The sequence below is a fragment of the Venturia canescens genome, chromosome 6 (genome assembly GCF_019457755.1).
Source record: "Venturia canescens isolate UGA chromosome 6, ASM1945775v1, whole genome shotgun sequence".
NCBI classification, from domain to species: domain Eukaryota; kingdom Metazoa; phylum Arthropoda; class Insecta; order Hymenoptera; family Ichneumonidae; genus Venturia; species Venturia canescens.
In genome coordinates, this window is record NC_057426.1 from 9,528,450 (window position 1) to 9,551,724 (window position 23,275).

At 41.4% G+C, this 23,275-nt stretch overlaps 3 protein-coding genes across 7 annotated transcripts in view; 1 reads left to right on the forward strand and 2 right to left on the reverse strand.

The window, feature by feature from the left end:
• The window catches only part of ATP8B (ATPase phospholipid transporting 8B), a 39,779-nt gene extending 27,728 nt beyond the window's left edge, over positions 1-12,051 (reverse strand). For 2 of the 3 annotated variants that reach the window (XM_043422636.1, XM_043422633.1), the window contains exon 1: positions 11,632-12,051. The gene's annotated coding sequence lies outside the window, so the exon portion shown is untranslated. Of the gene's footprint in view, positions 1-461; positions 2,108-11,631 lie in introns of those variants that run through there. The other variant, XM_043422634.1, reaches the window with a different exon arrangement.
• On the forward strand, positions 12,019-17,137 carry LOC122412790 (lateral signaling target protein 2 homolog). The gene is made up of 5 exons (XM_043422642.1): positions 12,019-12,120; positions 12,798-13,203; positions 13,310-13,629; positions 13,744-14,159; positions 14,256-17,137. Exons 3-5 carry the CDS (start codon positions 13,321-13,323, stop codon positions 15,223-15,225), a joined length of 1,695 nt encoding a protein of 564 aa, XP_043278577.1. The 5' UTR covers positions 12,019-12,120; positions 12,798-13,203; positions 13,310-13,320; the 3' UTR covers positions 15,226-17,137.
• Positions 17,138-18,074: 937 nt separating this feature from the next.
• Positions 18,075-23,058, reverse strand: LOC122412797 (serine/arginine-rich splicing factor 7-like). Of its 3 annotated transcripts, none has more exons than XM_043422664.1 (4): positions 22,441-23,053; positions 21,898-22,277; positions 19,008-19,222; positions 18,075-18,435 (listed from the first exon to the last, which is right to left on the reverse strand). In XM_043422664.1, the coding sequence occupies exons 1-3, from the start codon at positions 22,447-22,449 to the stop codon at positions 19,012-19,014; spliced, it is 600 nt and encodes a 199-aa protein (XP_043278599.1). In that variant the 5' UTR covers positions 22,450-23,053; the 3' UTR covers positions 18,075-18,435; positions 19,008-19,011. The 3 variants fall into 3 exon arrangements, 2 of the variants coding, with proteins under 2 accessions (XP_043278599.1, XP_043278598.1); XM_043422663.1 differs by having other exon boundaries at positions 19,016-19,222; positions 22,441-23,050; XR_006261427.1 differs by lacking the exon at positions 18,075-18,435 and adding an exon at positions 19,731-20,508 and having other exon boundaries at positions 19,016-19,222; positions 22,441-23,058.
• Between the last annotated feature and the right edge of the window lie 217 nt (positions 23,059-23,275).

Below are 23,275 nucleotides of genomic sequence, written 5' to 3' on the forward strand. Positions count from 1 at the left end.
TCGCGGTCGCATAATAAATGATTTAAAAAATTTATTAAATTTCTGAGGACGAGCGAAAAACACGGCCCGAGTTTTAGTCACGCGATTACCAAACATAAGCGAGTCGTCTCCCAACGAAACGACCTTCCTCCCGATAAAACAGTACGCAGTTTTTGACAACACAAAAACAGGCCAAGAACGTTCGCTCGCTCTTCAATTTATTCCCCCCCCCCCCTTTTCCTTCATTGTTCCTCCGTGCTCAGGGGTCACCGTTCGATAGATCTTTCCAGATTTCCGAGCAATGTTTGCATAATGTTAACCCCTTCGATTTGACGCCCTTTGGCGTCACCAACTTTCGTAGAAATGTGAAAACTTTTTTCAGCCCTTTGGGCACTTGGCGCGAGAAATGTCTTGCCACCGAAAGGGCTATTAATAAATTAGTAATAAATCGTGCCTATGAGAATATTTGATTTATCGTCAACCTCGTACAAGCGATGTAATCCCCATGCTTTCGCATAGTAATCTCTCCCTGTCTGCATATTCCAAGATTGTTCGATCTCAATGCCGCCGGAGAATGTCGATTCGTTTCTAAATTATTGATTAATCTTTAATCTCCGCGGGCGACACTCCGCGGATTCACAATCGCGCGATGCAATTTAAAAAAAACTGCGACGTTTGCGCTTCAATTGAAATGAGAAGGATCGTTTGATCGGGCCCGGAAATTGCGCTGACTAATTGACGGTCCGAGCGCCTCGGAGCTGCTCATCGCGAGGCGAGGCCAACCTCTGTGTTTTTAAACGCATTTCATTCCGAAGAAACCGTATCGTTGGAGGAAATGAGCAACCGCAACTGACACATCGTTCCTGCTCGTGTCGTCGTTCGACATCGAGGCTGCTAACAGCGCCGGAGAGGAAAAGAGATAAAAAACCGTCGAGTCTCCCTCAAGGCGATCTTCGCGTCCGAGATTCGGTTGGAAATAAAATTCACACGGCGCTAAGAAACTTTGAAATTATCTCGACAAACGCGACTCGCTTCGCAGCCGGGCGAAGCGATCGAGATAACTGAAGCGAGCAGCAGACGCGCGACGCGCCGTGAGTTCGCGGACACTAGTACGATTGACCTGTCGATCGCGCCTGCGCCTCGGCTCTCTCCTTTGCGCCCCTTCCCCCCTCCCAATTCCTGCGCCTATTAGCAACTACACAACGCGACGGGGGAGGGCGCTCGAGCTTTCAATATTCTCGCCAAACGCGGTCCGAACATCGCCCGCCCGATATTACCCAACTAATCGGACACTCGACATTCGTCCTCAAGTTCGACGCTCTATGAAACTTTAACATATTAATTATTGCCCACGGCCGCACACGTTAATTGTCGATCGATTTTCAATTATTCAGAGACCGACGAAACTTGTTCGGCTCGACCTCAACGTCCGTCATTGATCTTACCGAGAAGCAACGTGTCTTCGCAGCTCGCTTCCCTTCTCCTGTGACTCTGCGCCCCTCCCTCCGGGCCTCGTACACCGGCCGAGCCGAAGATTTTCGGGCGCAGGGACAGAAGCCCCGAAAAAGAGGAAAATTGGGTCACTTCCCGTCGCGGCGACGCGTAGTGACAAAATTTCTCTCCTTCGGGGTTATAATGCCTCCGACGATAATGTCACGAAGCGACATTTGTTGAAAATGCCAGAGGACGAGATCGGAGGGGTGAGTCGGCGAGTCGATTATTATCGAGGAGAGGGAGCGCGGCGGCGTCGTTGCGGCTCGACACTAAATCCAATTTGTCGAGAGTTGAAAAAAGGATTTCAAAGCCTCGCGTTTTTCGACGGAACATGTGCGGGCGTACACGCTCTTGCGTCACACTATTTTGACGTTGATGCCGCCGGCGAACCAGCAGCTCTTAAACGGCCAATAAAACCCGTGCACGACAGACCTAGATACGTATCCATTGTACCAGAGCACATAATAGGGCTGCTTCTCAAGCTCTCGACGACTCTCCATTCCTCGCTTCTCCTCCCTCTGCTTCTTATCTATACGTCTATGCATATGCACAGCCATACATAAAAGTGCACTTGTTGCTCGGGCAACGCGAAACCGACCTTGCAGGAGTGAGCCGTACGGAGGCATGAGGCTTTACCGCCCAAATTATCGGGCGCTCGCTCTCTGCGCTGCTGGCTAACAAAACACGCTCTTGACCGAAACAAATTTCCTTCCCTTCGTCTGTCGATTATTCGATAAATATTTACTTCGAAATGGACTTGGAGAAATATATTCTAGATGAGATTCAGTTTCGGGGCACATGCGCGAGCTTCTCGGAGCTACAATCGTGTGTTTGCAAACTCTTCCTCGTACCCCGTCGGCGGTCTGAGGTTTTCCACTGAAACCCTCATTGTGATTTCTTATCTCAGCCGCTTTGTTCGCCCGGAGGCGTGCGGGAGGTTGAATTTCTAAATTACGGCTCTGAGAAACCGTTTGTAATACAATAAAACAGAATAACAAGGAAAACTGAGGTTTCTCGGGAAAACGGGGTTTTCAGAGGTCGGTAGACACGATATTTGGAGAATCATGCGAGATTTTAACGTCATTTTAAATACTATCGAGTCCTTTTATAATAATTATAATATTCGTTAATACAAATCTCCCCTCCAAAATATAAAGCCCATGCGTGGATTCAAAATATCACTTGTCGAGCGTTACTCTCGTTCTATTTCGTCCAGGGACCGTCAACCGATGTGCTTCTCACTCGAGTTTCCCACGGCGCTGAAGTTTGCAACGTTGGAGTTCAACGAAATGAACGAAAAAAAGATTTATAATTCATTATTTTTTTATTTCACGAATTATTGATGTGACTTGAAATATGACGAATTGGCAATTCGGCAGGGAACAAAGTTGGAGATTTACTGGAATTATTTGAGAGTTTTTTTTAGACCATTTCGTTGGACTCCAACGTTGCAAACTTCAGCGTCGCGCAGTTTAGCAGCAAATTAATTATTGAATATCGACTTTTCTCTGACACTTATCACTCCGGCTTATGAAAGCTGTACACACATGAAATGTTATTGAATTTTTCGTTAGTTATATCCAAGATTTCGCAAAAAAAAATCGATCGTTGTATTTCGTGGATATTCAAGAATACATGAGTATTTTAGTTTTTAAACGTTACCATTGAAAATCAGCTGAAATATGAAAAAATATCTGATGAGAAATTATTCGGATTACACGACAAATGGATCAGTAACGTTTGACAACGCTGCATTCAATATACGTTCGCATGTCAAGTCGGTTCGACCTTTTGGTCATGTTTCGTCGTTCGTTAGGTTCGCCACGTTTTTTTTTGCAAATTTTTACAAAACGACGATTTTTATCCTGGTAAACTTTTTGATCGTTCATTTTTTCATTTTTATCCACTGCAATACTACTTTGGACAGTAAACTCACTTCATAACCTATAAAATTTGTAAACAAAACTGACAGCGTGACATCAACAACAGTCAAAATGAACTTTTCAAACGTTTTTTTAAATAATAAAATTGTATAAAAATGTTGGTTCTTTACCAATTATATTTCTAAAATAATAAAATTATTGTTTTCAAGCAAGTTTCGTCTTTTGAAATATTCGAAAAATATAGTTACTGCAAAAATCACGTAGCCGTCACCTTAATTGGAAATATATCTCAAATAAACTGCGGATTGTTTACAATCACTTGACGGTTCGTTTCCCAATTTCGGGGGTAAATATTTAGAGTTTCTTAAAGATTGTGCTTTTTGAAAATGGTTCATTATATTTTAATTTTAATTATTTTCAATTTATTTTATTTTTAAAAATTTGAACTAATAATCAATAAAAATAATGAATTTTAATTGATTATTTGATTTATTTTAATTTATAAATAATTTATGTTTTTATTTAAAAAATGAGATTCTTTTGTCATTCATTTTTTTGTGCGCTCGGGTTTAAGTTTGTTGCAATTTCGTCGGGGCAATGAATTTAAAAATCGGTGATCGTCAACACTTCGAATCTATTTGGTATTGGGTTTTACAGGTTGTCCGTGGAGTTTCAGTGGATTTGGTATGAATTTTTCAGTGAGTACGTTCTAGCGCCGGATCAGAAGCGAGGAGGTTCAGAAAATACAGAAATTGAAAACCGAAGTATTTCATAGGATGGAGTTCGTTGCGAGGCTTGGCAAAGTCGAGAAAAGCTCTTTCGCGGCGTGCTCGCCGAACGAGTCGGTTGTGTCAGCGGGTTTAGCGAAGTAATGGCACAGCGCGGTTATCTCGCTCGACGACTAAGATATGAAATGTATGAAATAACGCGATAAGAACGGATGACTGCGATTGGGAGCTTTCCGCGAAGACCAATGGGAACGAAGCGATCGTAAAATGACGGTGACGGTTTTCTCAGAAGTCGCGTTCTTCTCGTTGGAATTTAAACGGAGCGTGAAACTTTGAAAACTCTCAACTGGTTGATCGATTTTTCGGATCCATGTTGATTAATTAATTGCTTTGTTTCTTTGGGGGGCGGAATCTCAGTGAGGAGACGAAGGTGAAAGTCTTTGCTCGTGCGGAGGTCGACTATCGGGACGGGACGAGGGTGGGGCCTCGGGGTGAGGCAGTGTAAAAACAAGGAAACGACGACGGAGGAGCGCCCCTGTCTTTCTTTTATCTCGGCAACAAAGCTCCTGCCTGCTTCTCCTCGTGTCTCTCCTCGATCGCTTTCATATTCCGGCGATACTTCGACGCGTCTCTAATTTGCGGGCTCGATAAAATCAATTTATTCGAATGAATTCTAGAGAAACGAATGCTTAAGAAATTTCGAGGAGAATTTCAACCCGGAACGGCGAATGAGCGAGCGAGGTCCTCGATCGCGGGATACGATTCGACGAAAATGCACGTGGACAAACAGCGTTCGAAGCTTCATCGAAATTCGAACGACGCGAACGAGAACAGTATTGGTCGCGAGGCCCACGACGACAAGCTGGACCGAGATTAACTTCATTTTTTTCTCCCGTCGCACCAGGAGCGTCGAGAAGAGCTGAGATTTTTTTAGATTTCTATTCCCGTCATCCTCGAGGTTGGAATATAGTCGCAATTTGAAATAGCTGAATTGACAGGCCCCCGAGCACGCGCCTTCGACGCATTGTTTTTCGAGCAGCACCGCTTTTATTCCCTCACTATTTATCCTCGTTCCAATATCGTCAACGCTTTATTAATAAAGAAAAGCCATGAAAAATCGTTCCGCTGCGAAAGAGCTTTCAGCTTTATCGCCGGAGCCTCGAAAAGGAGCACTGCTCGAGCGGGGACGAGATAAGATAGAGCGATAAGCGTTGAAAACGTTCGATGCTACAATTTGCGAGGTCTCGAATCTAACGAAAGGTTGACAGAGCCACCACGGCTCCTTTACGCGAGCTCATCATTCCTTTCCCAATTCCAATCCAACGAATATATTCCGATTCTTCTTTCCCTCGGTTCAGAGTCCTCGCATTTTTTTTCCGAAACGCGTAATCGCCCGATAAAAAAGTATGAAATTATTCTCCCGCGAATAACGAGAGTGATAAGCCGCCGTTCGATCGAACTGATTCGATCGCACTCGTTTCATGCTCGGACGGAAAAAGCAATGGGGTGACTTTCGTGTGCGGCGGCGAGGGCGAGGGCGAGGGCGAGGACGCAATGGCGGTGGCTCGACTAATGGTTTCCGCGGAAGGGTGTGCTGTGGACACACCTTTCGTTCTTCTCTTCCTTCTCCATTTTTATTTTTTCTATAGTTACGTACATATTTCGAGCCCAAGATAGTTGTCCATTAGTTATATCTCCGTAATGGCTTTTATCGAGCACCGAAACGCCCTTCTTCGAGGCACTGCTGAATCTCGAGTCAGAGGCTCGACACGAGACGTCCGCGATTCCTCAAGCTTTTTTTCATCGAAAAAACTATTGGTGAAAACCCTCATTTTTATGGCACTCAAGTTTTTGTAACGTTGAAAATCAACGAAATAAACTAAAATTTAAATATTTCGTATTGCGGCGCACCGCCTATAATTGGCTGGTCATTTTTTTTATAATTTCCTTATGACCTGAAAATGTCGTAAATGTCATGTTTTTGGCACATGACCTTTTTTTGAAGAAAAAACAAAATGATTGAACAAAATCTTATAAATTTGTGAATATATTTCTTGGTATTTACTGGGCTGAAAAACACGATAGAAACAAAAACAGACGAAGCTGAAGTTTCCAACGTTGGAGTCCAACGAAATGAACGAAAAAAACGTTTGAAATTCACCAATTTTTTATTTCACGAATCGTTGGGTGCAGCTTGAAAAACAACGAATCGCAAATTTGGCAGGGAACAAAATAGGAGAATTACTGGAATTATTGGAGAGTTTTTTTCGATCATTTCGTTGGACTCCAACGTTGGAAACTTCAGCCTCATAAAAACAGGTGCCTACCGATAAATGGTGCCACGATACTGAATATATTTACATTTACCAATGAATCAAATGAACATTTGAGTAATTGCGAATTGCAGATTAGGAAGGGGAAGAAATTGTAAAATTACGTTCGTTTTTTCGTTCATTTCGTCGGACTCCAGGGTTTTGTAAGCTCCAGCGTCATGCATTTATTTCATGCCAATTTACCGGGCTCGCTTACATCGTCGAGACTGTGCGAACTTTGAAGCGAATCGGAGGTAACAGCTTTTCGGAAACGACGCTGAAGTTTGCATCGTTGGAGTCCAACAGAACGAAGGAAAAAAACATTTGGAATTGACCAATTTTTTATTCCACGAAGCATCGGTGCAGGTTGAAAAGCCACGAATTGCAAATTTGGCAGGGAACGAAATTGGAGAATCGCTGGAATCGTTGGAGGATTTTTTTAGATCATTTCGGTGGACTCCAACGTTGCAAACTTCAGCGTCATATCGTTGATGATAGATTTGTGCTTTCTGCTTTCACAAAACCCTCCTCGATCATGCGATTTTAATAAAATAAATGATAAAAGTCCACAAACGTGATAATAACTTGTAGAAAATTTCAAAATAACACAAAACGCACGATTAAAATCTAAATCGTTTACCATCGTTGTGACGTCACGCTGGAATCCAACATGGCGGATGGCGTTTTAGACATTTGAAAATCAGATGAAAAGAGACGATTTTTAAAATCGAGTTATAAAATTTACATTGCATTTTTATAAATATAAATATTTACGTTTCTCGTTTACTTCTCACGAAATCCATCATAAACATGAATTTTTTAATTTTTACTCACACGGTGTAAAATAGTACCCTATTTTGGCAGATTGTAGCCCTTCAATGCTGGATTAATATCTATTCTGACGCTGGGAATACTGCTTAAGATGCTTCAACTGGCGAGTCAATATTCTTAAATAAGGAAGGTGGATCGCGACGATACAATGTTGCCGTGCTAAACCATATTAAAAATATAAAGAATTTCAAAATGATAAGAATTTCATAAAATTTGGTAAATGTATTCTTTAAAAATACATGAGACAATATGAACCTTTTTTAATTTTTTTACCACATAGCTCTCGAGTAATTCAACACGTGTAAAGTTCACGTGTATAAGCATAGAGTTAAGGTAACTCCTGTACTGCATGCTAGTCAAATGAGTGCTGAATTTTCAAAACGCTTTTAGACCAAGTTTAACGTACCGATTAAGGGTGAATGATACAAAAGTCGAAATAATTAGAAATTGATCAAATTTGGTGATAATGTTCTTCAACATCAAGTGCGAAAACACAAATTTTTTCAAAATTTTCTTCTGTTTAGTTATCGAGTAATTACGCATTAAAGCAGATTTCTTATGCCTGGAATGACTTATGCCTGGAACTCGATAACTGTACAGAAGAAAAATCTTAAAAAATTTGTATTGTCAAATTTGGCACTAAAGAATATGTTCACCAAATTTTATAAAATTCTGATCATTTTGAATTTTTTTATGTTTTTAGCATGGTTTAGCATGGCAACATTGTATCGCCTGTGCAATATATCCTTAAATGTATCGTTAGTGAATTTGTATTACAGCATGCCTCATTAAGATGTAAAAATATAAAAAACGCCAATTTTGCAAAAGCATCAACTGATAAATGCAAATATCCACTCTGACAAATTTTCACTGGTATTTTTCAAAAAATTATCTGCGTCTTTTTCATCGATTTTATTGCAACAAGTCTCATTTTGTTCGTCAACTGGTCCTCTGTCAATCCACCGTGTAGTTGTTTTTTTTTAACTTGATCGTTTCACCGTCGCAGCTAATTGTTCATTAAGTGAAAAAACTTTTTTCATTCATAATTTGTCTCAGCAGGAATGAGTTAAAAGGAAAATCTACGCGGTGAATTCGCAGAGGATCGGTTGAGGAACGAAATGAGACTTGGTGGAATAAAATCGGTTAAAAAATACAGACGATTCTTTGAAAAATAGCTGTGAAAATGTGTCGTCATGGAAATTTGTATCCACCAGCTGATAGTTTTGCAAAACTATAATTTCCAATATTTTTTCGCGTTAATAAAATATGCTTGAATACATATCTACTAACAATAAGTTTAATCGGTACGTTGAACTTGGTCTAAAAGCTTTTTGAAAATTTAGCACTCATTTGACTAGCATCCAGTACAGGAGTTACCTTAACATATATACAGTTATACATCTCGTGGATAAGAACTTGGATTTAACGCTCGATTATTCGATAACCATGTGGTAAAAAAATTTGAAAAAAATTGTATTTGTATACTCGATGTCAAATAATGTTATCACCAAATTTTCTCAAATTCTGATTATTTTGATTTTGTGATCCGCCCTCCTTAAAATAGAAAGCCTCGAGAAGAGAAAATTTGGTCCGTTCAGTTTGTGGAGGCTGATTCGTACATGCGAAAAATCGGCGGTGAAGGATAAGCGAGCGAGAGCACCAGCGTCGTAACGCAACAAGACAGGGCTTTTGTGTACTCTGCTCGTCGCATCGTGATTCCGGCTTGCGTAATATCCCCGTCGCATCGAGTTTAGGCGTGTCAAAACGGGCGGGCACGCACGCACGCTCGTTAAACCGCGCACAAAAGCACGAAAAACTCGAGAAATTGTTGTCTATAAATTCGTAGAAACGTCAAAAATTTTCGTAAAAAAGTTTGCTTCTCGGAGTCGCGAGCGAGCGCCGCGGTATTGAAATAACGTGGGAGCAAAAATGTTGACGGAAAATGAAGATATAAATCGAGGAAAGAGTAAAGAGGAGAAAAGTTTGAATGTCGAAAGCACGTGGTGTGCGGAGGCATTGTAGGTAGCGGCACCGCACCGACGCGAAGCGCGCGTGACGTTCTCCGTCCGATGGTCAAGGTCCAGTCCGAGCGTTCGAAATATCGTTAAATTTTTCCACGAATTTAACGACATTTCCGCGGATCGGAATATCCGCTCGATCCCAAGCGCGCGTTCTAGTTCCAATGATCGTATTTCACAGGCGAGTGAAATAAAAAACTGATATTCTCGTACCGGAGTCCGACGAGTTCGAGAGGGAACGAGAAATGCGAAAGCCAAAGAGCACTTCGACTCAGAAATAAATAGCAGCTTCGACGATCACGTTGGAAATAATTATTGTCGCCGAGTTACTCGAGCGCCCCCAAGGACGAAAGGTACGCTCGCGTTTTGTGTGTGCCCACATATAAATAAATATGAAAGAAGTTGTGAGGAAGGTTCGGGGTTAGCGACAATCGAGCCGCGTCTATACTAACGACCGGCCTACTCGTTTCTATTATTCAAAGGCAAGTCCGCTCGATCGACCTCTGCGAGGCTTCTTTTCTTACCGATCCCATCGGCGGCCACAGCGTCGCACACTTGCCGCTTTACAAGCCACCAAAACAAAACACCGGACGCGTACGAAGACACGCGCGGCCAAGTGTACGAAGTCGCGAGAAAGAGAACGAAGAGAAGCAGCATCAGAAATAAGAAACTAAAAGTAAAGAAAAATTGTTTGCATACTATCTCGGTACGTGACAGAAGGCGTCGAATCAATATTAAATAATTCGCCCGAACGTCGGCCGGCCGATACGTACGCCGCGGTAGTTCCTCGCAGTTTCTTCTGACCGGTGTTTACAATTCGCGGGATCTATACTTATCGCTGACTCGGAAGTTTGTGGCATAGCCGCTGTACGGAGACGGGCGCGCGAGCGAGCCTTCGGCAAAAGTCAACGTCGATATTGCACGTACTGATTTATGTCGAGTGCCACACGAGCCCGATTTACTTCGCGAGTTTCCAAGTTACGAGCCGCTGTGTTACGTGCACCTCGTTAATCTTTAATCCCAAGGTTTTAAGATAATTGGCTCCCTTTTCATTCAGTTTGACAAACAAAAAACCGCTCTGTCCGGTTGACGGAGATTATAATTATTTAATTAAACGAATTTGCTGCGCGCTTCGTTTTAAAGGTTACGAAGGGAAAAAGGCCGGAGCGCGTTTATCGATCACTCGGTTGAAGAAAGTATGGTAAAAGCTTTCATATATTTCGGATTGAGCTCTGCTTTGATCGTAGACGAGTGAGTCATTTGAGGCCGCGCGTCAAACGCGATGAAGAACGCGCAAACTCTCGAGTAACGCCATTTTTTATTATTGTTATTTTTTTTTTATTTGCTACGCACGCAGAATGTATTATTTCTGCGTGGTAAAAAAATCACGTTGCCGTACGACTCGAGCATGACCACATGGTCGAAACGGTTCTGCTCTTTGGCGCCGCTCACTCGAGGATTACGCCTCATCGATGCAGCGATTTTTGCGCGAACGAGAGGAGCGTACTTGTTGTGCCCCCGTGCCGCCCGTATATACAACTATAGTGCTGCGAAGGAAGGGCAACTGTGCGGGAGATGAGAGAGGGAAGGGCGCTAGTTCTCGGTACATCGGTGAAACGTCTTTCCGTTCCGTTACTATTGCCCGGCAGAGACAAAAAAACCTGTTGCTTCGAACGCGACGATGGAGGGGCGAGGCGCGAGTGCGAGTGCACTCGCCATCGAGTACAGTCGGAAGCAAAACCGAAAGCGGCGCGGAGCGAAAACGGCTGGCGTTTGCAAATTTTCACATTTCGTAATATTTTCATTGCTGTAGGGAGACACACGAGCGGCGATGAAAAAGGCTAAGATTTAAGGGACGCGAATAGTTACGATATCGTGGTATAAACCGGTCTCGCATCGTCGTTTCGGTCTCGGTTTCTTCTCGAGATTACCGAAGAATTTCGCAGGCACTGACCTTGGTTGCATGACGCCCCTGGAGCGATACCAGAACTACGAAACTCGCGGAAACTTGATTTGGGAAAAAAAATTCAACACGTACCCTCCAAAAACTAATTTTCTCTCTCAAATAATGATTGATAAGATAAAAATCGTGCTGCTGAATTCGCGGACGATTGGAAACAAAATTGGTTTAATTAATATTGAGGCTAGAAGACACATGCGTGTCGTGTCGCCTATGTACACAAGTTTTTGTCAGAGAACTATATTTTGTTCGCGCGGACCGAACACGCAACTCCAACGATCAAGCACGCTACGACAAAATAAGAGAAAAACCATAAAATACGAACGAAAGTAATTTATACCGCAAAAAAATTAGAATATACGTGTATATCAATAAGTGTACTTTCGCCAACGAATAGTCGCTGGTAATTGAAGTGCGTTCACTTACCCAACACGAATTCTGCTTGCACTCCTAATTTCCTGTCTCGACAGACTCTGAATAAACGACGGAGACGACATAACCCGCGGACAAAAATGCACCAGCCATATTGTTTACTGGAATTCGGACCGAAAGTGTCGATTCGCACATTAAAAACTAAAAAAACTTGTACGAAGTATACGAAGCGAGAATCTCAGTGTTTTGCATCAAACTCTAAACTATGTCCCCACCACTACCGCTTTCCACGGTGAGCTCACGGAGCGATTCGACACACCGACACTCCGGTGCGTCTGTCCCCGAATGTGTTGTGAGTGTGTTTGTTTTTTTCTCCTTGCTGCCTGCTGCTCTTCGTATAAGTACACTTTCTCAATCCTGTGGTAGGAAACGACTCACTAGACTACGCGAGTCACCACATTGGAGCAGCTCGGTGCGGCTTGAAGTGCCGCGGTATACTGATGCCGTGATGCCGAGAAAGCTCTATCGTGGATCCTGGATTCCGTACGTATACATATAGCAGTTCAGTCGTTAGTACCATCACTAACCGTTGGCTCCTCCATCACGACACGCAAAAAATATAAACCCTTGCCCGTGCCCTTGCCCCTTGCCATCGTTATCGCTGCATGTTTGGCCGACCAATGATGTAGGAAATCGGGATTTTCTTTTCGTGTAAATTCTTTTTCGGCTTTCTCAGTGATCAAAACGACTCTTGTCGGTCTGAGAAATTAGTTGATTAAACAAATTGTAACTCCATGATTGCAACTTGTGAGCGGTGCAATAGCCACTCAATGCCATCTAACTAAAAATGTAGTAAACTCAATCAAGGCCGATAAGGTCTGTAGGTTGGCCGTCGGTAAAAAAAAATCTGCGTTGCTATACGCACATTGAGCCATAAATATATATATAAGAGTGTGCCATTTCGAGGTGTAGTCACAGCAGCACATAATACATTGACAGATGCTGAAGTAATATAATGAGAAGAATTTTGTCGGAAATTCATAGCATGCTATTCAATGCCTGTCAAAATTACGTAGATCTAAAATCAGATGGACGAATTTTTCGACCATTGGCGCCACTATATTTGTTCGAGTCGTCATTATTCGTCATGTGTGTGGGAATGTACACAGATTGAAAAGCATCATGAATACTGGGTGTATATCATTATATATATAAAGCAGCAGCCAAGGCGAGGAGCACAGAACAGCAGCAGTCTAATCTTCCATCTAAATTAGTGCTCAATGGGCACCCGAGAAGCAAACAAAGCTTCGAGGATACTTCAGAGTCGTAAGATATTCTGCCGCGAGATTGTTGATTCGGGAGGAGGCGATTAAACAAAAGTCTTTGAGCAAGAAAGGCAACAACGAACAAAAAATTATTATTTTCATATTGATGAATCGACGCTACTACCAGTTGATTGATAGCAGCAGCAGCAGCAGCAGCAGCAGCAGGAGAGTGAAAAAATAATACTTATACCAATATATGCACAGAGATAAATGTATTCGTACGTATAATGGGAAGGATTAGGATAATCAAAAAGGTTGGATTCGGTTGATTGCTGGTCCTGAGTTGGATATGCCGTATTCCGTAAGTACCTGTCAACGAGCCAACGTGCTGATTAGCACGAGATTGTATATACTCTATTTTTTCCTTTGCAAGTCGCCGCGATTTCACCAGTTTTTCAAAATTTCAGATATTTGTAGGATGGGGTGCGTCAATAGTAAAGCAGACATCAACGATCTCCATCCGAATATATTCCAAGTAATGAATGTCGACGATGAGGGTAATTTGATAACTCCTGGTCGACTGGAAATAACAGAGTTGGATATTGTTCTTTATCAGCGTGGCAAGCCACCTGTAAAATGGCCGTTAAAATGCTTACGAAGATACGGCTATGATTCCGAAATCTTTAGTTTTGAATCTGGGCGCAGATGTTCCACAGGGCCTGGTATATACGCATTCAAGTGTCGTCGAGCTGACCAATTATTCAACTTGGTACAGAGCAACATTCAAGTGAGTCGTTGATTTTTAGTAAAACATAAATCCGTTGTAAATGCAGTGAGAAAACTATTGTCGACTTAATTTCATCAAAGTTTCTATGGACTAATATTATTTTTGAACAATTAGGTATGCAACAGTAGTGGTGATGATACAGTGTCTCGGGAGCTCTCAATCACAGCTCATCCCGCCCCAACAATAGCGAGAATGACGACAATGCCATCGGTCGAGGCAAATTATCTGGATCCTATACCAGCTCGAAGCAACAACAGGGTCACGCCAAGATTTTCTCACAGTCAACAAAATGGAATCGGTAGATTAAGCAGTGTTAGTAGTAGCAGCGGTCCCATCTCACCTCAGGGAACAATGGGTTCACCTTCACCCCCACCACCCCCTCTGCAACAGCCACCGATACTTTCTTCGATGAGCCAACCAGCGCACTATAACCCGTCCGCTGTTTACGTCAATGATCAAGTGTTGTCGGCGATCACGATGGAGCTGGAGTTGGACAATAATAACAAGAGTGTCGGCAGAACGATGCAAAGGTGAGAAAAATTTGCCTATACGCACGGATAAGAATAAAATCTTTGGATAAAAAGACGAGTGCGATTAAGAATCATTTCTTTTTTTCAATTGAAAAGGTCGCACACTGTTGGCAGTGGCACGTCGGGCAGTGGTGGTTTCTTGCCTGAGGCCGTCACAGGCATCATGGTAATCAATCCCGAAGTGAAAAAAGCTCATAACAGGCCCGCTCCGCTACCATCAGCAACTTATATGAACATCGAGCTTGGCAGCGAGCAAAGTCCTCTTTCTCCTAACATACACATCATCAGCGAAGCGATGCAATTACCCAGAGATGAGATTGGAGAATCCGAGAGAAGCCAGCATGCTTACATGAACATTAGTCCTGGGCTGGAGCCTGGTTTAGAGCCGATGCTAAGTCGAATGCGTCCCCATGTAATTCTGGACTCTTACTCGCAGCAGCAACAGCATCACCACCACCATCATCATCATCATCATCATCATCACCGTCATCCTCATTCTCGTCCTCATTCTCATCCTCAGCCTCATCTACCGCCGACAGCAGAACGGGAAGACAGTCCACGACACTGTTACGCCAACCTTGACAATGCTGAAATTGAAGATTTGCGAATAAAATGCAGCAATAATGGTGTCGGCAGCGATGCAACGAGGACTGAAAAATCACCACCGTTCAAAAGTCCCCAGGTACCTGCCTCGGCATTAGCATCTTCTCTGACGTCTTTGACTTCGCCGACTTCCGGAGTCCCATCTCCGAGTCCTCCACCATCAGCGGAACCTATTCGCGAAGTAAATTATGCCGTATTGGATTTAGACAAAAACAATGCACCGGCCGTATCAAGCATTACGCTCTCCGAACATTTCGCGAGCGCGATTCCATCCCCACCAGACTCCCCGAACAAACCTCCTAAGGGTTACGCCACCATAGACTTCAACAAAACAGCTGCCCTCTCTCATTCCGTTAATCCGAATGTATCGAACGACAACGAGGGCTCACGAAAAACTCGTCACAATTCGACCATTAGCGATTTGACAACACCCTCAAGACACAGCTCCTCGATAAGCGAGTGAGCTCTTCCCTTACGATACTTCAATCCTTTTTCTTTTGTACTCATTATTATCAAATACGAGCCTCTCCAATTAATTGTAGCGGTTACTACGCCCTCACACTTTAACGGATACAAAACTCGTTTCGTTCGAAGCATTCAGTCAAATTCATCGCGAAATTACGGCTGCCAAATATATGTCATTTTATTTCCCCTTTGTATTTACACCATTTTTATGACAAGTTTCCAAAGAAACAATAATCCCGGTGTGACGGAATTATCCTCGATACCCCAAAGCCATCGACTGGTTCAACCCCAAAATCGTTGTATTAGAGAGCGAGAGATGGAGAAGGAAAAAAACGTTCGAGGAGTTGACACATGAAAAATGCATCAAATGCATATCGCTTGATATTTATATATGAAAAATTTGCCAAAAATTCGATGGTTTTAAACATCCATGATTATAAGAATAACTAAAAATACAAATGTTACACACAAACGAAGCCAAAGATTTACGAGGAGTAGTAATTTGTGTTAGGAATCATTTGAAATTCTGGGTTCATACATCATCTTTTCAAACATAAAATGTCAATCATTTTTCGCTGCAGTTATAATGTTAGTCTCAAGTGCGTGAATTACGATGAAGATGGTATTGTAATTTGACACAACAGAATCATAATTTTTTGAGAAAATTTGCTGAACATGTTCCTCAATTTCCATTAACTATATTTAGCATTGTAAAAATGAACTTTAAAACGCAACACACAGTGGCCCGGACTTGTCGTTGGAAAAATGATTGAAGATTTGTTTCCTTTAACCGCAACAATATTGAAAAATGCTCGCATCCACGAATTTCAATATTTATACATAAAGATTTCAATTAACCGACATCATGAAATTGGGCCAGAAGAAAGGAACACTATTTCATTCATGTTAGAATCGTGATCGAGGAAATATCGTAATAGTTCTCTCTCTCTCTCCTCCATCCCTCTAAAATACATATATATTTTTTCTTAATCGTAATTTTTACAACGAAGCCAATGGTAATTCGTACAAAAGTTGTACCGTTGTTGTACGCAAGAGAAACACTGAAATCGAACGTATACCGAAAGCGTAAATAACGTTTAGAAGTTAAGTGTGTGGCTCAATAATGTATTTTGTACTGGACACGCCTGCATGACGTGCAGAAAAATACCGAATCTAATGGCTGTGAAAATGTCATTTGCCAAGAATGTCATGCTCCGATAAAATGTTGTATTGTACGTGTCGTGACCTAATTAATGAACAATTTGTCTGATCCACAATAACGGATAATAATTCATACGAAAATTCAATAAAAACATAATTTGCGGCGAGTTTCTTCGGAGGAACTCTGTTGCGGTAGTACGTAAGGCACATCAGCTCGGTGTTATAACGTGTAAAAAGTATTGGTAAGCAAAACTTTATTTTTCTATGAGAAACTACGAGAATGTCTTCTTAATTTCATTGACGCGGCCAAAATAAAAATACAGAAAAACAAAAAATGGCCAATCTCGGTCCGCCTCGTCCGACCGATTGTATGCGATTGAATTGGCAGACAAAAACATAATAACGTGTACGAGTTACATCATAACAATTGATATGATCCAGTGTACACAAACATCATACCCACACAACCAGTTAGCCTATATAACTATTTATGCGAAGGTCATAGTTCAAGAATTACCAAAAACCGCGTATATTTTAAATAAAACGTGTCAAACTAAAATAACTTACGATATTATTTGATACGTTTACTTTCGGTAATTGCACATAGCGTGTACATAGAGCGATACGTAAGTAGATGTATAGAGAGAACCAAAGATAAAACAAATGTAATCCTGTTTATTTGTACTGCATTTCGAACCATGATATAATATACATGGAACATGTGTATTACATGGAAATGTTATTGAAAAGCTGGTCGAACCATACTTTTATTATCCAGTACTCCATAGTGACTCCATTATTTACCCCAAACCTAATCAGCATAAACTGTAGAAAAGAAATCGGTACTGTAAATTGATGAATTTGTCATTTGGACCGATTGAATGTGTTTTCAACGTTCTCTTCTGTTACGGGTGTTCAGGTGCGAAGGCTGTTTTTAGATAGCATTCTAATTTTTTTATGTCTTACAATCCAAGTTTTCTTTTCTATGCCTGTGAAATTCAAGACCCCTTATCGACTGTTTGGTAGAAATATTAACAGTCGAAGAGTACAGAAATGAACGTGTCGTTTATGGCCACAGACTTGCTGGTCCCTTCAACCATCTTCAACTCAAAATTTGATATATTTCTAAATTAGATGTCGAAGATTAAAAACATTACTTATATCAATTGAATCACGCGGAATCTAATAGTACGTTAAAAAAGGGGGGGCCAACGGCGATCTAAATAAAAAATATCGAGTTGAAGACGACAAATGGTTACAGAATCTTGAAATTTGGAGGCTTATACGTCACTCGTTATATATAGCGCAACTTATATAGTCAATGGAAGTGACAGCGTACTTTTTATGGTTATCTCTGATCCAATCTGTCAACTGACTGCGTTGTCAAACGTTGCTTTTTCGTAATGTACTACCGAATCATGTGAAAGACTCTGAATGAAGTATGTTCTGCAATGAACTCAACTTGAATTTATTTACGATTCAAAAATTAAGATGAAGCTTTTTTTACTAATATCGTGCTATATATGAATGGCCGGGGTAATTCTTTTAAAAAAATATGAGACTATCAACTGATTAGTACGACGCACGTGTATACCCTTAATTGAATCGAAAGGATGGGATCAATTTTTTTGATTCACTTCGGAAGTAGTTCGGTGAGATTTGAAAGAATTCATCCTGTGCAGTGGATTGCGATTGATTATTTATTTATTGAATAATCGCTTGTGTAATTGTTACAACATGTATACAACTAAGAGAATCTTTGAGTCTCCAACGGAAGATGAAAAAAAAAACTTACGATACAAAGATTTTTTGCACTGTCATTACATCCTTAATTATCATTCGTTACGATATCGTTGACGGAAAGATTGAATTTTATCATCATTTGAAAAAAGAAACAACACGGTAAATTGGAAAATAATGAAGTAGTAGTAATAGTAGTAAATGGTAGATGCGACAACAGCAGCAGGACGAACGGTTGCGCCTCTTGTAGTCTCGTATTTAGTCGTGACGCGAAGAAAGTCCATTGTAATCACCGTTCACATTTTTTCTGTACAAACGATAAATGTAAAAAAAATAATGAAAATCCGAATGGAGACCAGAATGGATAAGGGGCATCGTGTAAAATAGAATTATTGTTAAACGATTAAGGGCAGTATGTCATGCGCCAGGGAATGCAATTTTTTTTTCAACTGGGCATAAATACTTTTCACGAGTTCGCTAAACCCATTTTACTCAGCTACTTCAATAGGGCAGAACTCATATCTCTGGAACTATTCGTTGTGCTTGAAACAAAAAATTTGATGACAAATTGCTTGAAAGAAAAAAATAGAATTCGTTCACTAGTCTTCGAGTTTTTCACGATAAATATTGAAAGCAGTAGATGCAGCAAAAATGTGCTTTTAAACTTCACGTTTACATTTGTTTTGAGATTTCCCTTGAGAATATTCTTATAATTTTGAGCATGAATACTGCAGGAAATAGGAAACAGTGGGCAGCAGACATAGTCGAGTTATCTACAAATACCGGAGTTGCGATGATAAGTTTGATGAACCCTTTAATGACTTTTTTTGTTTCATTGCCATTTTGATACAAAAATTACTATATGCTAAGAGGATTTACCATTTTACCTGCTACGGGTGCGCGAGATGGAACGAGATTTGGAGCGACGTGGCGGACTCCGGTCCTTTGAGTCGGATCGTCCCTTGCTGCTGCGAGATTTGTCTCTGACGTTGGGGCCACTCCTGCTGCGTGATCGGCTGCGTGAGGAAGAGCGAGTGCGGGAACGCTTGCTACGGGAGCGTGAGCGAGAACGGGACCTGGACCTCGTACGGGACCTAGGAATTATTAACGTTGTTAGACACGCCACAAAACACGTTCGATGCCTGACAAAGAAATTTGACTAAACTCGGACCGCTCGTAAGCGATCGGTAACTCAAAAAATAACAACAAGTACATTTTTTTAATAAATCACCCTGAGAAGACAATAAACATATATACGATAGTAAACCAAAAACCTGTTAGAGTATGGTTGACAGAAGAATAAATATAGGAGAAAGAGAGAGAGAGAGAGAGAGAGAGTGAGTGAGAGCCCTACGATTAATATTTGATGTAAAGACTATAAAGGGTGCTTGATAAATAATGCTCGGCATCTTGGTCGTTTGAAAAATCAATAGGAAAATTGAATGCAATGTTGTCACCTATTTCATGGAACATGGAACCTGTTTGAATATATATTTTTCTTCGTATCTAGAAAGTTGGATCGTTTGTTTTATTTGCTTCTTTCATTTGATTTTTTTGGTTTTACTGATTGTTGTTGAGATTATCATTTATTTAATTATATACCATGGTTGTTATCGGTTGGATATCGTAGCTCACGCATGTAGCACAAGTAGGTACACGAGGAGATGGCTATGCCAGAATGGGGAGAGCGGTCGAACACACTCGTCGCGAGTTGGATGTAATAGCGCGCCAATATTTGGATGAGCGTGGAACGGTCGAAGTTTCGAACGTGCGACGATTCGCTACAGAGATGACACATATTCACGCCGTATCTGGCAGGCTCTCTCACTTTCTCACTGTGACAACGGAGGAGAGACCAAGGAGGTGAGCCGAACGAAGGAGACTCGGAGAGAGAGAGGTGTCGCTCCGTCCTCGTGTCATCCTAATTCTCTCCTTCTCTCTCATTCTCCCTGTCGTATGGTCACTTCCGATTTTTAAATCATCAAATTTTCGTATCGGAAACAACTTGCGTCGATTTCATTTTTTTTTTTAAATACTTGTCGAGGGCACGAGAGAGAAAGAGAGAAAGAGAGGGAGAGAGACAGGAGACACACGCACTGTATCTGTCGGTAGAAGATCGGAGCGAGTGCGTTGATGAGTGACGACGACTCTAGACGCGTGTAGTTTCGATGTGCCGTTTCGCTTTTCTCGCTCTCTCACTTTTCTCGTTCATTCGCAGCATAGTGCAGTGGGAAACCCGAAGTAGGTGGGTGCTCTACGCTGTAACTATGCAATGTCTGTGTGTCGCGAAGTGAACCCAGGACGAATCTCGCGAGTATCTCAGTAGCGACTGGTAGAAACACACATTTCACGTGTGTCTATGTCTGTTCAGCCCCATCTCCTATAAATAATTGGCAGGATTACATTGGCAATGTACTCTCAACGTGTTTGTTTGTTTTTTTTTTTTTTTTTTTTCAATATTTTTGCCCGATTGACTTTTTTCGTTCAATCGTCTAATCTCCACTCGTTTTTCCTCCGTCTTACTTATTTTACTAGCTATTTTCATCGGACGTGTTGGCACATAATTTAAGTACAGAAGTTTTGTATACCGATAATGTGCCGAGCTGACATACAATGTTCCAGTCTTTTAGTACCACTTTTTTTTCAACCAAAAGTCATTACCGAATAAACAAATGCCAATTCCAGTGATGCTCGTATTACAACATTAAACGAATATGAAAAAATACTGAAATTTTAAACAAATTCATTCAATTCTATGCCATTTTCGAAAATTAGAAACACCTCAATCCTTTTTCATCCAACTTTATTCGACGCTCTGAAAATACCCTGACTTACCGTGTTGCCGATCATCCTGCGTATCTATATTTATTTCAAGTTATTCCCCCCCGCCCCGTATTCTTTTCTCATGAAAGTTTCAAATTATCGAAGCTTCCTATGAATACGAGTGACTATGGAAAAACTATGGCTAAACAGTATTTTATTAAAGGGATTTATCAGTTGTTCGGATGGTAAAGTCCTGTTGCATACTTTATTCCGAGTAGCTTGATATTAGAAGGGAATTATAAGTTATACAGTATTCTCACTTTATCACAAAACGAAGTGTAATTTTTTTTTCTTGAAAACTTAAAGATGTTGAAGTAAGCTGTGTAAGCACTTCTCAGCTATTTCTCTTACATTCAAACAACTGAAAGATCACCTTAAGTCTCTGTCATTTCCAGATGCAAATGTATTCACTCGTGCCTTTTGCAAAAATTTTCGTAGAAATACGATTCTGACCTTCTTACTCAATAATTCGTGCATTTACGTGCAATTATGAAGTCATCTATGGAAAAACGTATGCTTGAAAAAATTAATTCCAACTTGGAAGTCATGAATAATAGAAATGTGTGAAAAACTCTGCTACTGATAATGACAAAAACTTTGTTTAGCTTTTCATTTTCTCAATCCTTTTATTACGACTAATGGAAACGTTCTACGGAAGAATCTTGGCTGCTTTGAAAAGCTCCGATAACTCGAAAATTTCACAGAATTCTGTTACCCCCCAGAGACAACCTGTTTGTCCTTGAAAATTAGTAGGAGAATAATGAATGATTTTAAGGGCAAGCCAAAGTGCTAGCAAACTCGTAGAACTTTATTTGTCCCGGTATACTGCTCACGAGCTTCCCGTTGATATAATTGTGTGTAGAAAAAATGGTGCCAACGATGATAATGACAGTAATATCAATGATTTTTGAACAAGGAGGAACACAATAAAACGAGTGCAACGTACCTGCGCTTGCGACCACTTCTGTGCCTTGGACAATCTCTGGCATAGTGTCCACGCTCGCCACACTCATAGCAACGATCCTCCGGATGGAAAGGACGTCCGGCTGCGCGTCGAGACGATCCTCTGTCTCTGAGGCGCTTTCCATTTGACAATTCGACGCGTGCTTGTCGGCCACATATGGTACGACCATCGAGACCTCTGATAGCGTCTTCCGCATCCCTGGCATCCTCAAATTCAACGAAAGCAAAACCAGGTGGATTTCTAGCCACCCAGACGTTTCTCAGAGAGCCGTAGTACGAAAAAGCATCTTCGAGTTCCTGTTTTGTTGCATTACTTCCCAAATCACCCACGTAGACTTTGCAGTCCGAGGGGTAACGAGACATCTGGCCAAGAAATATTCATAAAATGATCATGTTTCTTCATTTTAGAGTTTTCAAATTTGATCATCATCATTATTTTATTCAAGTGTCAATGATAGTATGAAAGGAATATGAATAAAGACATAATATTAAAAAAAAAACGAACAGTACAAGAGCCAACGCTTACCTTATTCATTTTCGGTCACTTTCAATATTCGGCCTTTCAGCCTTACGAGTCCTCGAACAAACTAAGATGTGCGAAACGAATAATATAAAAATTTATCCGATCACCTTCATATAGGCATACGAGTTATATGAGTGCGGCGTTTTTCCGGTGATATGACACTTATTCAGCATGAAAAATGATAAATCGCTTGACCGGTTACGTAGAATAAATTCGTTGGCTTTTTGAAACTACTGAATTGATCGCTTGTAATAATGGGTAGCGTCCAGAGGTATTCTAATATGACGGCAACGCGCATAGGAGTTGCGGCAATATTTCGTCGTTTATCGATTTTCTTCGAATTAAAATCGTCGTCGTCGTGTCTGTTGTGTCGATTTGTCGAGCGGAAAATAAATGGTCGACGTCCGGATGCCAGATAATTCAGCACTCGGAATAGTGGTACGAAGTATAAATGCAGTCGGGCCGAAAGGCCGACGGGCGGGATAGCGCGATATGAGATCGCGCGCGGAGAGAAAAGAGAGCACACGTATAATGCCTTGCTTGGGGCTCGTTGGTTGACGACGCCGCCGAATCTCGTTGAAACGCCGATCGAGAGAAAAAAACGAGTAGGCAGGACGCGAGAATGATAGGAATGGGTGGGGAGAGTGAGCGGGTTCGTAAAGTCATGAAAAAAAAAATTCGTCAGATGCGAAAGTGGTGGTGTTGTAGCCTCGTAGTGGATGTTGCGTGAACTACTGGAACGCCACAGAGAACGCCTTCGCGGTCTTGTTGTTCATGAATTTTCTCATTCCATATCGCAGTACAAGAAGCTTGAGAAACTTATCGTTAGATGACACGC

Coding starts and splice junctions, on each gene's coding strand:
- LOC122412790 (XM_043422642.1), top strand. CDS start 13,321: ATGGGGTGCGTCAATAGTAAAGCAGACATCAACGATCTCCATCCGAAT. Junction 13,630..13,743: donor TGGTACAGAGCAACATTCAA/GTGAGTCGTTGA, acceptor TTGAACAATTAG/GTATGCAACAGTAGTGGTGA. Junction 14,160..14,255: donor GTCGGCAGAACGATGCAAAG/GTGAGAAAAATT, acceptor TCAATTGAAAAG/GTCGCACACTGTTGGCAGTG.
- LOC122412797 (XM_043422663.1), bottom strand. Junction 19,223..21,897: donor AGAAGTGGTCGCAAGCGCAG/GTACGTTGCACT, acceptor AATAATTCCTAG/GTCCCGTACGAGGTCCAGGT. Junction 18,436..19,015: donor ATCTCGCGCACCCGTAGCAG/GTAAAATGGTAA, acceptor TCGTTTGTACAG/AAAAAATGTGAACGGTGATT.